At 40.0% G+C, this 18,710-nt stretch overlaps 1 protein-coding gene across 5 annotated transcripts in view; it reads left to right on the forward strand.

Annotated features, from left to right (window-relative positions):
- Positions 1-18,710, forward strand: part of LOC110288726 (solute carrier family 22 member 27) — an 86,232-nt gene that overhangs the window by 22,476 nt on the left and 45,046 nt on the right. For 2 of the 5 annotated variants that reach the window (XM_085834246.1, XM_085834243.1), the window contains exons 2-6: positions 3,304-3,399; positions 9,278-9,720; positions 10,128-10,231; positions 17,971-18,125; positions 18,215-18,383. In XM_085834246.1, the coding sequence (XP_085690372.1) occupies positions 3,384-3,399; positions 9,278-9,720; positions 10,128-10,231; positions 17,971-18,125; positions 18,215-18,383 (887 nt within the window). In that variant the 5' untranslated portion in view covers positions 3,304-3,383. Of the gene's footprint in view, positions 1-3,303; positions 3,400-7,038; positions 7,176-7,867; positions 7,987-9,277; positions 9,721-10,127; positions 10,232-17,970; positions 18,126-18,214; positions 18,384-18,710 lie in introns of those variants that run through there. The other 3 variants (XM_085834245.1, XM_029473880.2, XM_085834244.1) reach the window with 3 other exon arrangements.

An 18,710-nucleotide genomic window follows, 5' to 3' on the forward strand; every position in this document is an offset into this window, starting at 1 on the left:
AATTAACAAAACTGGAGAACCTGGATGAAATGGAGAAGTTCCTAGACAGATACCAGGTACCAAAGTTGAATCAAGATCAGGTTAATGATCTAAACAGCCCTATATCCCCCAAAGAAATAGAAGCAGTCATTAATAGTCTCCCAACTAAAAAAAGCCCAGGACCAGATGGGTTTAGTGCAGAGTTCTATCAGACCTTCAAAGAAGATCTAATCCCAGTTCTTCACAAACTATTCCACAAAATAGAAACAGAAGGTACTCTACCCAACTCATTCTATGAAGCCACAATTACTCTGATACCTAAACCACAAAAAGACCCAACAAAGATAGAAAACTTCAGACCAATATCCCTTATGAATATTGATGCAAAAATCCTCAATAAAGTTCTTGCTAACCGAATCCAAGAACACATCAAAACAATCATCCATCCTGACCAAGTAGGTTTCATTCCAGGGATGCAGGGATGGTTCAATATACGGAAATCCATCAACGTAATCCAGTATATAAACAAACTCAAAGACAAAAACCACATGGTCATCTCGTTAGATGCAGAAAAAGCATTTGACAAGATCCAACACCCATTCATGATAATAGTCCTGGAAAGATCAGGAATTCAAGGCCCATACCTAAACATGATAAAAGCAATCTACAGCAAACCAGTAGCCAACATCAAAGTAAATGGTGAGAAGCTTGAAGCAATCCCTCTAAAATCAGGGACTAGACAAGGCTGTCCACTTTCTCCATACCTATTCAACATTGTACTTGAAGTCCTAGCCAGAGCAATTCGACAACAAAAGGAGATCAAAGGGATACAAATTGGAAAAGATGAAGTCAAAATATCACTTTTTGCAGATGATATGATAGTATATATAAGTGACCCTAAAAATTCCACCAGAGAACTCCTAAGCCTGATAAACAGCTTCGGTGAAGTAGCTGGATATAAAATTAACTCAAACAAATCAATGGCCTTTCTCTACACAAAGAATAAACAGGCTGAGAAAGAAATTAGGGAAACAACACCCTTCTCAATAGTCACAAATAATATAAAATATCTTGGCGTGACTCTAACTAAGGAAGTGAAAGATCTGTATAATAAAAACTTCAAGTCTCTGAAGAAAGAAATTATAGAAGATCTCAGAAGATGGAAAGATCTCCCATGCTCATGGATTGGCAGGATCAACATTGTAAAAATGGCTATCTTGCCAAAAGCAATCTACAGATTCAATGCAATCCCCATCAAAATTCCAACTCAATTCTTCAACGAATTAGAAAGTGCAATCTGCAAATTCATCTGGAATAACAAAAAACCTAGGATAGCAAAAACTCTTCTCAAGGATAAAAGAACCTCTGGTGAAATCACCATGCCAGACCTAAAGCTTTACTACAGAGCAATTGTGATAAAAACTGCATGGTACTGGTATAGTGACAGACAAATAGACCAATGGAATAGAATTGAAGACCCAGAAATGAACCCACACACCTACGGTCACTTGATCTTTGACAAGGGAGCTAAAAACATCCAGTGGAAGAAAGACAGCATTTTCAACAAATGGTGCTGGCACAACTGGTTGTTAACATGTAGAAGAATGCGAATTGATCCATTCCTATCTCCTTGTACTAAGGTCAAATCTAAGTGGATCAAGGAACTTCACATAAAACCAGAGACACTGAAACTTATAGAGGAGAAAGTGGGGAAAAGCCTTGAAGATATGGGCACAGGGGAAATATTCTTGAATAGAACAGTAATGGCTTGTGCTGTAAGATGGAGAATTGACAAGTGGGACCTCATGAAACTGCAAAGCTTCTGCAAGGCTAAAGACACCATCAATAAGACAAAAAAACCACCAACAGATTGGGAAAGGATCTTCACCTATCCTAAATCAGATAAGGGACTAATATCCAATATATATAAAGAACTCAAGAAGGTGGACTCCAGAAAGTCAAATAACCCCATTAAAAAATGGGGCTCAGAACTGAACAAAGAATTCTCACCTGAGGAATACCGAATGGCAGAGAAGCACCTGAAAAATGTTCAACATACTTAATCATCAGGGAAATGCAAATCAAAACAACCCTGAGATTCCCCCTCACACCAGTCAGAATGGCTAAGATCAAAAATTCAGGTGACAGCAGATGCTGGCGAGGATGTGGAGAAAGAGGAACACTCCTCCATTGTTGGTGGGATTGCAAGCTTGTACAACCACTCTGGAAATCAGTCTGGCGGTTCCTCAGAAAATTGGACATAGTACTACCGGAGGATCCAGCAATACCTCTCCTGGGCATGTATCCAGAAAATGTCCCAACCGGTAAAAAGGACACATGCTCCACTATGTTCATAGCAGCCCTATTTATAATAGCCAGAAGCTGGAAAGAACCCAGATGTCCCTCAACAGAGGAATGGATACAGAAATTATGGTACATTTACACAATGGAGTACTACTCAGCTATTAAAAAGAATGAATTTATGAAATTCCTAGCCAAATGGATGGACCTGGAGGGCATCATCTTAAGTGAAGTAACACAATCACAAAAGAACTCACACAATATGTATTCACTGATAAGTGGATATTAGCCCAAAACTTAGGATACCCAAGATATAAGATACAATTTGCTAAACGCATGAAACTCAAGAAGAATGAAGACCAAAGTGTGAACACTGTGCCCCTTCTTAGAATTGGGAACAAAACACCCAGGGAAGGAGTTACAGAGACAAAGTTCGTAGCTGTGATGAAAGGGTGGACCATTTAGAGACTGCCGTTTCCAGGGATCCATCCCATAAGCAGCTTCTAAACGCTGACACCATTGCATACACTAGCAAGATTTTGCTGAAAGGACCCAAATATAGCTGTCTATTGTGAGACGATGCTGGGGCCTAGTAAACACAGGAGTGGATGTTCACAGTCAGCTATTGGATGTATCACAGGGCTCCCAATGGAGAAGCTAGAGAAAGTACCCAAGGAGCTAAAAGGATCTGCAACCCTATTGTTGGAACAACATGATGTACTAACCAGAACCCCGGAGCTCTTGTCTCTAGCTGCATATGTATCGAAAGATGGCCTAGTCGGCCATTACTGGAAAGAGAGGCCCATTGGACTTGCAAACTTTATATGCCCCAATATAGGGGAATGCCAGGGCCAAAAGAATGGGAATGGGTGGGTAGGGAAGTGGGGGGCGCTATGGGGGACTTTTGGGATAGCATTGGAAATGTAACTGAGGAAAATATGTAATAAAAATATTAAAAATTAAAAAAAAAAGAGGGTCCCAGTTGGTGACCTAAGACTCCAAGGGCAAATATCTCTTTTTCAGTGACATAGACGGAAAAAGGACGAGTCAGATCATGGAGTTGTAAGGCTGCAGCCTCAAGGAGAGCCTGTTGGAATCTTTGAATGGCCTTGGTAACAGGTTTGAGAAAAGGTTTGCTGCTTCATATAAGAGGCAGGAAAGGAGGGAAAAGGAAGGAACCCAGGAAGGAAAAAACTAACTATTCCTAGGAATGATAAAATCTCTTCCTTTGTAGAAGGAACAGTTAGAGATCAAATCAGATATTTTCTATATAAGGTAATAGCTTCGTGGGTTGGGGTAATTTTTAGTCCTACATACATGACCTGAGGAGTGGAGAGTTGGACTTTAGAAGGTGAGACCCTGTAACCTGGACTAGAAAGGAAGAGCAGAGTTGTCAGCTTGGCTAATATCTAGAGAAGGGCTGCAGAGAAGGATATCATCTAAGTAAAGCACAATCTTAGATTTAGGGAGAGATAGAGTGAGTCAGAAGCCGGGGCCTGGCCAAATAAGTGTGGACTGTCCCTGAATTCCTGAGGTAGAACAGTCCAGGTAAGTTGGGTAGAGAAGTGAGTTTCAGGATCTGTCCAGGTAAAGGTTAATATGTTCTGTGACTGTGCATCTAGAGGAATAGAGAAAAATATATCCTTGAGATCCATGACTGAGAAATGGGAAGTCTCTGAGGGTATAGTGAAAAGAAAAGTATAGGGTTATGCCACAACTGCAGAATTAATGCACCTGAGGTCTTGAACCAGGTGATAGGTACCATTAGGTTTCTTAACTGCTAATAGAGGGGTGTTAAAGGGGGGGGGAGGTGGGACAAATGAGTTTTTTCCTTAAGGTCAGAAATGATAGGCTTAAGTCCCCTGAGGATCTGGAGAGAGAGGAGGTGGGGTCTTGAGCTTGGGTGATGTACCTGCTAGAGTCCAATAACGGAATGACAACAGGAGAATGATGTTGAGCAACAGAGGGATGTCCCAAACTTCGGAGTCCACATGAGAAGCTGGTAAAGGAAACAACATGTTAGTGCTATTAGGTTGACTGGCTAGAAGAAGGAGCAGAGTGACTGCTGCCAAGCTTGAGTTTAGGCGAATGGGGAAAGCAAAGGAAATAGAGGCTCCCAACTTAGCTAAAATATCCCTTCTCAATAAGGGGACCAGACATGTTGGCACTACCAAAAAGGAATGGGTGAGAGGTACACCCCTAAAAATGTAATTAAATGGTGGGGTCTGGTGAGGAAGGTAAGACTGTCCTCCTACCCCAATGAAAGGAAAACGTGAGAGGAAGTGGGTCCCCAAAACCACCAAATAAGTGGCCCCAGTGACCAAGAAGAAGGAGATGGTCTGTCCACATACCATGATGGCTACCTGGGTCTCCCTGCTAGTGATGGCCATGGTCAGGTTGACATATCTTGGACCTCTTCAGTCGTCCATAGTCAAGCCTAGGAGATCAGCTAGAGGGTTCCCTGGGAGTGATGCCCCTCTCTCTTGCATGGCATGAAGGCAATTGACAATACAATGTCCCTCCCAATGGCACCTAGGATATGGCCCCCTTTGCTTGCAGAGGGTAGGGCAAGCCTTGCCCAGTGACCTTGTTGACCACATCTATAGCAGGGGCCTGGTGGTCTCTGAGCCTTAGAAGACCTGAAGTCCAAGGCAATAGCTGGAACTGGTTGGGAAGCCTTTGCGAGCATGTGATATTTTTGTTTGTGGGCTTTCTCATCTCTCTCATGGTACACCTTGAAGGCCAGCACAAAAACTTTTGCCTATGGAGTTAGGGCAGTTCTCCACCTGCCTAAGTTTAGCTTTGATGTTGGGGTAGCTCTGGGAATAAAAGTAGGTCATCATAAGTTGCTTACCTTCTGGGTCTTCAGAGTCCAGATTAGTGCATTGTAACAAAGCCTTTGTGAGGCATTCTAAAAATTGGGATGGGTTTTCCTGTTTGTTCTGGATAACCTCTTGGAGTTTTTCAAAATTTACTGGTTTTAAGGCTGCCTCATAGAGATCAGCCAGGAGGCAGATTATGAATCTATCTCTGGCTAAAATACCACCCATGGAATTATAATTCCATCAAGGATCTTTGTCCGGTACTGCCTCAGATCTGATTGGATATGTTTATCTGTTTGATGAATTTTGTCTGCATGTATTTTTGCCTGTTCCCAAACTTTCTAGCATTCATCAGGAAGTAAATTATTAATAAGGATCATAAGTACATCATGTAAGATCAAGGTATAAGATTGAGTAATGTATCTGCTGTCACCTGAATTTTTGATCTTAGCCATCCTGACTGGTGTGAGGTGGAATCTCAGGGTTGTTTTGATTTGCATTTCCCTGATGATTAAGGATGTTGAACATTTTTTCAGGTGCTTCTCAGCCATTCTGTATTCCTCAGTTGAGAATTATTTGTTTAGCTCTGTACCCCATTTTTTAATAGGGTTATTCCTGGCAAATACAGAAGTGGATGCTCACAGTCATCTATTGGATGGGACACAGGGTTCCCAATGAAGGAGCTAGAGAAAGTACCTAAGGAGCTAAAGGGGTCTGCAACCCTATAGGAAGAACAATATGAACTAACCAGTACCCCCAGAGCTTGTGACTCTAGTTCTATATGTAGCAGAGGATGGCCTAGTTGGCCATTAATGGGAGGAGAGGCCCTTGGTCTTGCAAAGATTATATGCCCCAGTACAGGGGAATGCCAGGGCCAGGAAGCTGGAGTGGGTGGGTTGGGGAGCAGGGTGGGGTGGGGGAGGGTATAGGGAACTTTTGGAGAGGAAACTAGGAAGGGGAATAGCATTTGAAATGTAAATGAAAAAATATCTAATAAAAAATTAAAAATAAAAAAAGAGATTGAGTAATGTACTAGAACTCTTTAGTAAAGGCAGAGGAGTCAGAGATGTAGAAATACAGTCTGATTTTTATTTGAGAAAGTTCACTCAGTGAGAATGGAACATGAACTCTGACAAGACCATCTACCCCCAAACTTCCCTCAGAGGAAGGCCCAATCCTGGATTAGGTGTCCCTGGAGAGGAACAACTTGGGGGGTTGGCTGTGGCCCTAGAGCGAGTAATAGGAGGGGTGAAGGTTAGTGCCAATGCAAGATGATTGGAGCAACCTGCAGCTGGCACACGGGAATGGGAGGGCTCTGGTGAGGTGGAGCTAGTAGGCTCTGGAGTATCCTGGTAAGAAGGAGAAACTGAGATGGCAGTTTGGGTTTTCTTTTATTTATTTATTTATTTATTTATTTATTTATTTATTTATTTATCTAGACATTTAGATATTTTCTTTATATACATTTCAAATGATATCCCGAAGGAGAAACTGAGGTGGCAGTTTGGGTTTTCTTTTATTTATTTATTTATTTATTTATTTATTTATTTATCTAGACATTTAGATATTTTCTTTATATACATTTCAAATGATATCCCGAAGGAGAAACTGAGGTGGCAGTTTGGGTTTTCTTTTATTTATTTATTTATTTATTTATTTATTTATTTATTTATTCATTCATTCATTCATTTAGAAATTTAGATATTTAGATATTTTCTTTATATACATTTCAAATGATATCCCGAAAGTTCCCTATACTCTCCCCACACCCTGCTCCCCTACCCACCCACTCCCGCTTCTTGGTTTTAGAAGGCATGGAAACAGGTCTGCAACAGAAGGGAGGCGGCTTATTAGCTGGATCAAGGGTTATTGGATTTGCTTAGAGTTGAGGTGAACCAATCAAGCTGATACGATTGCTCACCATTTCTTCATCTAGATTATTGAACCAGATGCTTTTGATAATGCTCAGTTGCCTGAATCTCCTCCCAGCCTTTGACTAACATTCCAGCCTTCCTGGGTCCTGGCAATTTCATCAATCTAGAAACTTGTGGAGTGGGGATTCTTGCCCCAAAGGTACCACTCTATTCCATTTGAATCAGGCCTAGATTTAATCTTCTTATATCTTTGAGAACAAGATTTGGCTGCAATATTAGATTTTTCTAATGCTCTTTTTGTACTCAAACTGCATGCTCTGTATCTCTTTTTGCTTGCATTTTCACTTTAGAACTTTACAAGAATGATCAATAGTAATCATTGTTAGCACACAGGCAATCCCAGTGGTCTGCTCTCAGGGACCCAGCAACTGCTTATGCCATCACCTGCCCCTGCCACAAGTGTGCCAGGTATATCAGGTGTACCACCTGTGTGCTGCAGATAAAACTACCACCAGCCACACTAATTGATCTCTCTGCATTCCCTCTCTCTGTTCTCCCTGTGTGATCCTCACTGCCCTCATGGCTCTCTCATTGCTGTCTACCTGTCTGTCTGTCTGTCTGTCCATACATCTACTTATCTGCCTCTATCACCTTCCCCATGTCCTCATTCAGCTGTCCTCTACCAATAATCCTATTTTGCACAAGATCTGTGGCTTGGCAAATTTTTTCAGGGGTCCACCATGGCTTGGCCTGGCAGCACTATATTCCATAACAATTATAAAATAGTATCAAAATTAGGCTGTCTTGAAATCTCCATCAATGAAGTTAGTCTAAAACTTTTCAATTTAGCTTCAGACAGATTTCTACGACAAGGGCAGGAGGCGGGAACCTTCTCTGCAAAATACCACAAGAATGGTCACTATCCCAGTTGCTAATATTGTTCCCATTGGTAACCTCTTGTGCTGAGCCTCCATATTCTACATTGATGTCAGCATGAGTGTCTTCCATGCGTAAGTAGGAGGAGATATTATGCCCCAGTTGCAATGTTAAACCACTTTTCTAGTCCAAAGTGCCCAAGTTTTTGATATTTTTCCAAAAATTTGGATAGTCACGCCTGTCATAGAAACATACCACACTTTGCTACCAACTTTTGGCTTAGTTAATTTTCTATCTCTGTGAGGAGACCCCGAAACAAAGACAACTTTTAATTTAGAGCTTGCTTACAGGGTAGAGCATAAGTCCAGGAGCTTGGCAACAGACTGGCAGGCAAAGCGCTGGAGCAGTAGTTAAGTGCTTAATCCTTATCTGCAAGACAGTGGCAAAGAGAGAAAAGCTCATTAGGAATATTATCCTCCAATCCTACCCACGTGATGAATGTCCTCCACCAAGGCCACACATTTTAATCTCTTCAAGCAATTCAATCTACTGAGAACCAAGCATTCAACCTATGAGCCTGGGGGGAGCATTCTTATTTGAAACAGCATGTGAACCATGCTTCATCTTAAATAATTTAACTTTAATTCTTTTTTGGGGGGGGTAGGTTTCGAGACAGGATTTCTCTGTGTAGCCCTGGCTGTCCTAGAACTCACTTTGTAGACCAGGCTGACCTCGAACTCAGAAATCCGCCTGCCTCTACCTCCCAAAGTTCTGGATTAAAGGCATGTGCCACCATGCCCATCAACTTTAATTCTTTTTCTTAACTCTTTTAACAAAATTTCACCTAAAATTTCACCTAATACTAAACACAACACACTGTAAAAAAATAAAATGGTTCACTTTGAATTCTTTTTTTTTTTTAGATATTTTCTTTATTTACATTTCAAATGTTATCCCCTTTCCTAGTTTCTTCTCTAAAAATCCCCTGTCTCCTACCCCCTCCCCATGCTCCCCAACCCAACCACACCCACTTCTTGGCCCTGGCATTCCCCTATACTGGGGCATAGAATCTTTTTGAAGTCCTTTAAATTGCACATTCTGTAGTGTATTAAATGTAATAGGTTAACTCTTTTATTTTTTTCTGAGATTTGAAGACCAATGTCCATAGTTGACCATGGGAAATGTGTAAGCAAAATTCCTTTAAAAATAAATCTTTAACAAATCCAATTGCATAAATAAAACATTAGTAAAATGCTTACTGACTTTAAAATAATAGGCTCCATACCTAAATTTAGCTCCCTAGAGGGTGATGTTACTCTGACAGCAATGCAGAAGGGACACATGAAGAACAGCTCAGGATCAAGACTATTTACGGTGTCTTTGTGAAACATAATTTTAATGCTTTGTACCAATATTTTTTTACAGTAAAGTCTTTATCTCCCTTTGGAGATAGTTATTCAGCCTCAATGTCCTTTCAAGAACTCCTGAATCAAGTTGGAAGCCTAGGGAGATTCCAGATCTTTCAGATAGTTTTTCTTTTCCTCCTCAATGCCATTGTGATACCTCATATTTCAATGGAGAACTTTACTGCAGCCATTCCCAATCATCGCTGCTGGGTCCCCATCCTTGACAATGACACTGCCTTTGATAATGGCAGTAGGATCCTGAGCCAAGATGACCTCCTGAGGATCTCCATCCCCCTGGATTCCAACCTGAAACTGGATAAATGTCGTCGTTTTGCCCAACCACAGTGGCATCTTCTTCATTTGAATGGCACTTTCTCCAATGTGACAGAACCAGAGACTGAGCCCTGTGTGGATGGTTGGGTGTATGACAGGAGCAACTTCCTTTCTACCATTGTGACTGAGGTAAGTCATTCCCAAAAGGAATTCATGATTGTGCTTTCCCAAGGGCACAATAGTAGATATTCATTTAGCTCAGTCTTTGTGTTTTAGACAACATTAATTACTGTTATACTAAATGTGAAACATTTCTCATTCTTCTAGTATTTTATTCTAATGATGATGGCACATTATGGCCTATTTGAGAGAACTTTGTAGTATGTTTTACAAATCATTAACCTAAGCTACAGAGAGTTCGATTAAGGTTATAGAGAAAGGTAACTTTAGCTGATAGTAGAAATAATATTGTATGCAAAAGGAATGTTGAAGTGTAAGATAGGGCTATAGAGTAATATCAGGATTTATGGTGAAGGCTTAGAGCAAGTGTCACTGAGTAGCTATAATCTCTGAGTTGGTCATTTCTTCTTTTCTAGTGGGACCTGGTATGTGAATCTCAGGCACTGAATTCTGTCACTAAATTTTCACTCATGATTGGTCTATTTATAGGGAGTATCATATGTGGCCATCTGTCAGACAGGTGAGTGTGTTTAAAATGCTCCTACCCACTCTACATGTACTTTTAGCAGCTGTGATTCATTAGACATGAAGTACTGGTTGTATATTATACTGTTCTAGTTCTGACACTGAACCAATAAAAGAAAAATCTATGAACAGTGTTCAAGAGGCAGAAAGCTCCCTTCCTCCAGGTCAAGGCACATGGCTCCCTTCCTCTAGGACACTGAACTGAGTAGATGTGATGCCAAATGAAAATAATACAGTATTTTAGTTGCTTGATAACAACAAACAGAATGCCTTTGGATGCCTGTGAAATATACAGCCAAGTGTGATTAGGGGTATGTTGGTTGAAGGAGGCAGTAGTCTGAGTCCAGCCATCTCAGAGATAACGTCTTCATCTTGCTGCCAGGGTCAAACTAAGCTCATGTTTCCAGGCCAGAAACCAACTTTTATCATGTTTGTCCAGATGTTTCTTGTTTGTCTGTTAACCAGTAAATTAAAAAAGAATGTAAAAAGGGAAACTGCCTGTTATCTACACAAATATAACCAAGTCATAAATGTATATAACCGATAGCCTGTCATAGACCTAATTGACTACATGCAGCTTGTTCACTCATTTGTTCCCTAATCATTTTGAGTTATGTGCTAGATGCCCAGAATGGGATCTGATATTCAAGGCTTTGAGTCAAGGACCTGGTAACCTAGATAAATCCCAACCACACACATTTACTCCCTTCCAGTGACTGGCTGGCCCCAGTTAGTAACAAAACCTTAGTGGAAATTCCTTTCTCAACCCTTTGTGTCAAAATATGACTAGATAATGCTACAGCCAACCTGACCCCCATTCCCTTTGCTTTTTGGCTTCTTCCTTTAAAAGTGATATACGATTTCCATTCGAGGACATGGTTCATATCCTGAGCTGACCAACTGCTTGAGTGATCAGAGAATACAGCCTTCATTTTAACCTTACGTTTTGAAGTAAATTTTTTCAGATTCTCCCTGAACCCAACATTTGGAAGTTATACCTATCTCTTCTATGCTTGCTTCTGCTGACACACCTTTCTGACAGTTACAGAATCCATGCTATTATGTGATTAGGCAAGTAAATACTGAAAAGTTTAATTGTGGAATAAGAAGCAGCATCTTGTGCCTGATAATATTTTCCTTAAATCAACACCTGTTTCTGCAAATCAACTTGATTCAGTTTTCTTCCTGTTACATGGACACTCCTTAAAACAAAGTAGGTTGAAGCAAAACTGACCCAATTGCATATTTTGTGATAGGATGTTTACTGGGAGACGAAACAAGGGATGTTCTAGGGGAGGTGAAACATTCACTCTGCAAGGAAGATTAGGAGGTAAACAATCAAATAACTTAAAGAAGTCCCTGAAATTGACCAGATTAGTTAGTCCCCTCCTTTTTCATGCATGCCTAAGTAGAAAGAATTTCTCAGAGACACTCTCAGACACACTGATCTGCCTAGAAAGGGCTCAGACCAGCTGAACACTCTGGAAAGACAGAATTCATTAATGTTACAAAGTTACTAGGAAGAGGCTCAAACTAACTGTGTTACCAGCAGAGGCCACCCACCAACCTGTTGAACTATCTGTGGGCCAGACCGGACACTGTGTTTCCAGCTTTCATGAGCTATCTCCCATGCAGGATGTGTTTGGTGACAAAGCTGTCTTTGAGTCATGTTACTCTTTTAAGGAACTTCTCACCTATCTTCATTTGAGTAGTATAATAAAACTGATTGTTTCAACAAGTTAGACTTTTGTGGTATCCCTTCTTTAGGCTCTTTCCAGTTCCCTAGCTGAAGTGAATACATGTTTGTTTATATCTTTCAAAAATAGTGTCTCATAATGCTCCGATGGAGCAATATTAGTTTCTTCTTTGAGGAGTGTCAATACTCAAAAATGGGGTGGGGGGAGTACACTTAATGACATTCTTGGAAATATGTGTTAACACTTTAGATAGTGTAATATAATGAAACAGAGACATTAGAAACTGCTGAAGTTGGGGCCTGGTTCTTCCTCCTAGCCCCATGCTCATAGAAATAAGACTGAGACTCAAAATCTATTTACAAATACTGTGACCATATAGCTATGCTCTTCTATGACTATACTGTAACCAAAGATAACCCAGTTATTTTAACCTGAATTCTACCACATGGCTGTTTACCTCTGCTCAGGTATCATTCATCTATCTCCTCACATTTTTCTGGGCCGATCTCCACACCCTGGTTATATGCCCGAATCCTTTCTATCTCTTTCATAGGACCAACCGTATTTCCTGCCTAAGCCATAGGCCATAAGCTTTTTAACTGACAGGTGATATAGCCATACAATAAACAATATAGTCTGTCTACAAGTGAAGAAAGAAACAGAATTCTTTTTAAAGAAGCAGGTTGAGGAGCTAGAGAAAGTACCCAAGGAGTTAAAGGGATCTGCAACCCTATAGGTGGAACAACATTATGAACTAACCAGTACCCCCGGAGCTCTTGACTCTAGCTGCATATGTATCAAAAGATGGCCTAGTCGGCCATCACTGGAAAGAGAGGCCCATTGGACACACAAACTTTATATGCCCTAGTACAGGGGAACACCAGGGCCAAAAAAATGGGAATGGGTGGGTAGGGAAGTGGGGGGGGTATGGGGGACTTTTGGGATAGCATTGGAAATGTAATTGAGGAAAATAAGTAATAAAAAAAAGAAGCAGGTTAATAAGTCACTGAAGTCACAAAGTACTAAATTTTAACAACAAAATCAATCGAGAAAAGTGTATATGCACAATGGAAAGCTGAATTTCAGAATTTCTATATGTAATGATTTCTTCTTTTGGAAAGAAATAACAATGCTACCACCAATGGCTTGCCATCTAAAGCATTAATTTTATAAATACTATTTCCTGTGACAATATACAAGATTTATTTTAGAACTCTATATAATATTTAAGCCAAACAACCTTTATAACTGACATTTAATTATTTTTACCTAATATATCATTTATTTATTCATTCTTTTCCAATCTCAATGGAGTCATATTTACATAAGACATGTATGTCATATACATACTTGTCTTAGGGTTTCTTTGCTGTGAAGAGACACCACTACTAAGGTAACTCTTTTTTTATTAGATATTTTCTTCATTTACATTTCAAATGCTATCCCCAAAGCCCCCTATACCCTCTGCCTACCCTACTCCCCAACCCACCCACTCCCGCTTCATGGCACTGGCATTCCCCTGTACTGGGGCATATGATCTTTGCAAGACCAAGGAACTCTCCTCCCATTGATGGCTGCTACAAATGCAACTAGAGACACAGCTCTGGGGGATACTGGTTAGTTCATATTGTTGTTCTTCCTATAGGGTTGCAGACCCCTTTAGCTCCTTGGGTACTTTCTCTAGCTCCTCCATTGAGGGTCCTGTGTTCCATACAATAGATGACTGTGAACATCCACTTCTGTATTTGCCAGGCACTGGCATAGCCTCACAAGAGAGAGCAATGTCAGGGTCCTGTCAGCAAAATCTTGCTGGCATATGCAATAGTGTCTGGGTTTTGTGGTTGTAGATGGGATAGGTCCCTGGGTGGGGCAGTCTCTGGATGGTCCTTCCTTCCCTCATAGCTCTGAACTTTGTCTCTGTAACTCATTCCATGGGTATTTAGTTCCCCATTCTAAGAAGGGGAAAGGATCCACACTTTGGTCTTCCTTTTTCTTCAGTTTCATGTGTTTTGCAAATTGTAATTTGGGTATTCTAAGTTTCTGGGCTAATATCCACTTATGAGTGAGTGCATATCAAGTGACTTCTTTTGTGATTGGGTTACCTCACTCAGGATGATATCCTCCAGATGCATCCATTTGCCTAGGAATTTCATAAATCCATTGTTTTTAATAGCTGAGTAGTACTCCATTGTGTAAATGTACCACATTTTCTGTATCCATTCCTCTGTTGAGGGGCATCTGGGTTCTTTCCAGCTCCTGGCTATTATAAATAAGGCTGCTATGAACATAGTGGAGCATGTGTTCTTATTACCAGTTGGAACTTTTTCTGGGTATATGCCCAGGAGAGGTATTGCTGGATCTTCTGGTAGTATTATGTCCAATTTTCTGAGGAACCTCCAGACTGACTTCCAGAGTGGTTGTACAAGCTTGCAATCACACCAATAATGGAGGAGTGTTCCTCTTTCTTCACATCTTCACCAGCATCTGCTGTCACCTGAATTTTTAATCTTATCCATTTTGACTGGTATGAGGTGGAATCTCAGGGTTGTTTTGATTTGCATTTCCCTGATGATTAAGGATGTTGAACATTTTTTTCAGGTGCTTCTCACCCATTCGATATTCCTCAGTTGAGAATTCTTTGTTTACCTATGTACCCCATTTTTAATAGGGTTATTTGATTTTAAGGTATCCAACTTCTTGAGTTCTTTATATGTATATTGGATATTAGTCCCCTATATGATTTAGGATTGGTAAAGATCCTTTCCCAATCTATTTGTAGCCTTTTTGTCTTATTGACAGTGTCTTTTGCCTTACAGAAGCTTTGCAATTTTTTGACCTCCCATTTATCGATTCTCAATCTTACAGCACAAACCATTTCTGTTCTGTTCAGGAATTTTTCCCCTGTGCCCATATCTTCAAGGCTTTTCCCCACTTTCTCCTCTATAAATTTCAGTGTCTCTGGTTTTATGTGGAGTTCCTTGATCCACTTAGACTTGACCTTAGTACAAGGAGATAAGAATGGATCAATTTGCATTCTTCAACATGACAACTGCCCATTTTGCCAGCACCATTGGTTGAAAATGGATGTTTTTCCACTGGATGGTTTTTGCTCCCTTGTCAAAGATGAAGTGACCATAGGTGTGTGGGTTCATTTCTGGGTGTTCAATTCTATTCCATTGGTCTACCTGTTTGTCGCTGTACTAGCATCATGCAGTTTTTATCACAATTGCTCTGTAGTAAGGCATGATGATTCCACCAAAAGTTCTTTTATCATTGAGAATAGCTTTTGCTATCCTAGGTTTTTTGTTATTCCAGATGAATTTGCAAGTTACCCTTTCTTTTTTTTTTTATTTATTTTTTAATTAGGTATTTTCTTCATTTACATTTCAAATGCTATCCCAAAAAACCCCCAAACCTTCCCCCGCCACTCCCCTATCCACCCACTCCCACTTCTTGGTCCTGGTGTTCCCCCGACAAGTTATCCTTTCTAATTCGTTGAAGAATTGTGTTGGAATTTTGATGGGGATTGCATTGTATCTGTAGATTGTTTTCAGCAAGATATCCATTTTTACTATATTGATCCTGCCAATCCATGAGTATGGGAGATCTTTTTTGATTTCTTTCTTCTGAGACTTGAAGTTCTTATCATACATATCTTTCACTTCCCAGGATAACTCTTATACAGCACATTTAATTGTGACTGGCTTATATATTTAGAGGTTCAATCAGTTATCATCATGGCAGGAAGCATGCCAGTATACAGGCAGACATGATGCTAGAGAAGGAGCTGAGAATTCTGTATTTAGATCCAAAGGTAGGCAGAAGAATAATGTTTGTTGCAGGCAGCCAGAAGGAGACTCTCTTTCATACTGGGTAGATCTTAGTATTGAGACCCCAAAGCCTATGCCCACAGTGACATACTTCCTCCAACAAGGCCACAACTACTCCAGCAAGGCCATACCTCCTAAAAGTGCCTTGTTCAACCACAAACACATAAACAATATGCTTAGCTGGGTGGGATTTTACTCTGAGGTCACACATCCTTTAATCTCTTTATTTTCTTGAGCAAAAAATTCAGCTCCATTTCACTACCTGGTGCCCATTTAATATTTGAACCATACATTTTGTATTTTTTCTTTCTCAGCTTGTGCATTTTCATCTAAATGCTCTTCATTAGTTTGAAATTTAGTAACCAGACAACAGAAATTATACCTGGGTTTTTGAGATTTCCTTTGCTAATGCAATGGATCTAAATCTCTTTACTTTAGCCTCAGGCAGACTCTTTGAACCAGGGCAAAATGCAGTCACATTTTTCACCAAAATATCACAAAATAGTCTCTGGGCAACAGACTAACATTATTGTCCTCTGAAACCTCTTGAGCCAGGGTTTCACAGTTCAAATTACTCTCAATACCAATGTCTTCCATATTCCTACTAGGCCCATTTAACCCAATTTAAAGCATTCCACTGATTTCCATAATCCCAAATCCCCAAATCCACATTCCTCTAAACAAAAACATGGTCAGGCCTGTAACAGCAATACCACACTCCTGTTACCAACTTCTGTCTTAAGGTTTTATTACTGTGAAGAGACACCATGACCATGGAAATTCTTATTAAGGACAGCATGTAATTGTGACTGACTTGTGTTAGACATTTAGTCCGTTATCATCCTAGCAGGAAGCATGGCAGTGTACAGGTAGACATGGTGTTGGTGAAGGAACTGATAGTTCTAAATCTTTATCCAAAGGCAGGCAGAAAGAGAATGCCTGCTGCAGGTAGCCGGGAGGAGGCTTTTTTTTCCACACGGGGAAGATCTTGAGCATTGAGACCTCAAAGCTCACCTCCACAGAGAGTGCATTTATAAATACATTCCTCCAACAAGGCAACATATATTCCAACAAGTCCACACCTCCTAATAGTGCCACTTGCCCTAGTCCAAGCATATTCAAACCACCACAGTACTCATGAGATGGAGTGTATAATACATGTTATGATGTGGCTAAGCTGTTGAGAGTTGCAAATAACACATCAGTTTCCCAGTTCCCATTTGTTAGCACAGCTGCTCCAATAAATTCAGTATAAATGATTTGTTCAATTTGACAGAAAATATTGCATTTCTCATATTCTGGGAAACTCAGAATTTTGTTTTCCTATGTCAAATCATTCCTCTTTGGTGTTTCTTCATTCTCAGTGTTGCTCATTTCTCTGAAACTTTCTAGTTGTATCTTGCCCTGCATGATGACTGTCTTATAGCCTGTACTGCAAAATGGAATAGGAATTTCAAGGTCAATACATTCAAAGTCACCAAAAGTAGCTTTTACAAAGGAACAGATCAAATATTCCTGTGGTATTACTGTAGCCATGGTCTTTGCAGTACTAAACTTGCAAGTGCTGGCTTAAGTACCTAATTTTACAAGTCTATTTGTGTTTTGTACTATGCTCCTGTGTCCACCAAAATCTCATGTTTTTGAACAATTTGTATTTTAGCTAATGACGGTGTTTTGGGAGGACACAGAACATTTGGTAATGGAATTTGCCTGGAGGAATTGGGTTGCTTGAGTACATATTTTGGGAAATACCTATTTGAAATCTGGTATTATACTGTTTCATCCTCTGTATGAGTATCTATCTCATGTTCATGGTATCATACTGAACAGTTACCATGTTTTATTTATTATGTATCTGCTGGTACTCTAACAAAATATGTCTTTTTTCCCTTAAGGAGCTTTTAACAGGTATCTTGTAATATCAATGAAACAAATCAGTAATAATGCTATGTACATTATATCTTTATGATATGTTATAATACCAACATAATATTTTATCATATGGCATGAGTTAATAAAATTGCTGATAATAAACTGAGAAAAATATTGTTTAACTATATATATATATATTTATTTATAAAAACAAAAAATCTTTTGAGTTTATGCACTCTGTTATTTACAATTCCTTATTATTTATAATTATATCTGCCTTGAAGTTTCAAGCAAACCGAATTGTTCCCATAATCGAATCTTTTCCTTTTTCTCAGGTTTGGGAGGAAGTTAATTTTAACATGTGCTTTATTACAATTTGCCATCACTGAAACCTGTGGAGCTTTTGCCCCCTCCTTCTTCATCTACTGCTCACTTCGATTCCTGGCAGGGATGTCTGTGGAACCCATAACAGTAAACAGTCACTTGCTCAGTAAGTCAAAGCTTTTGAAATGGGACCTTGCTCAAACTTAGGGCTTGACCCTCAAATCCCTTTCAAGTCAATGTATCTTTTTCTTTCAGTGTTAGAATGGACAAGCCCTAAATTTCTAGCCATGATGACAGCACTTTCATCTTGTGCTCCTAATATTGGATTCATGATATTGTCAGGCCTGGCTTTTCTATTTAGAATCTGGCATCACCTCCAGCTGACAATGTCTGTGCCAATGTTCTTCTTCCTTATATTCATAAGGTATGAGCTTCCTTTCCTATTCTGTGTTATGGAATTCTGTGACAATAATGAACAGGTATAAGGACAAAAGAAATGCAGTTATCTTTGGTTTACACCTGACAGTGTGAGCTCCTCTTTGCAATTATGGGAGAGGAGGCCATCAGTGGAAAGAGAGGCCCATTGGTCAGGCAAACTTTATATGCCTCAGTACAGGGGAATGCCAGGGCCAAGAAGTGGGAGTGGGTGGGTGGGGGGAGCATGTGGGGGGATTTTCGAGATAGCATTTGAAATGTAAATGAAGAAAATAATTCTGATTCAGATGCAGCTTGAGACACGAGTTCCGGGAGG

Source organism: Mus caroli, unplaced genomic scaffold (assembly GCF_978045245.1).
Source record: "Mus caroli unplaced genomic scaffold, Mus_caroli_1 scaffold_20, whole genome shotgun sequence".
NCBI classification, from domain to species: domain Eukaryota; kingdom Metazoa; phylum Chordata; class Mammalia; order Rodentia; family Muridae; genus Mus; species Mus caroli.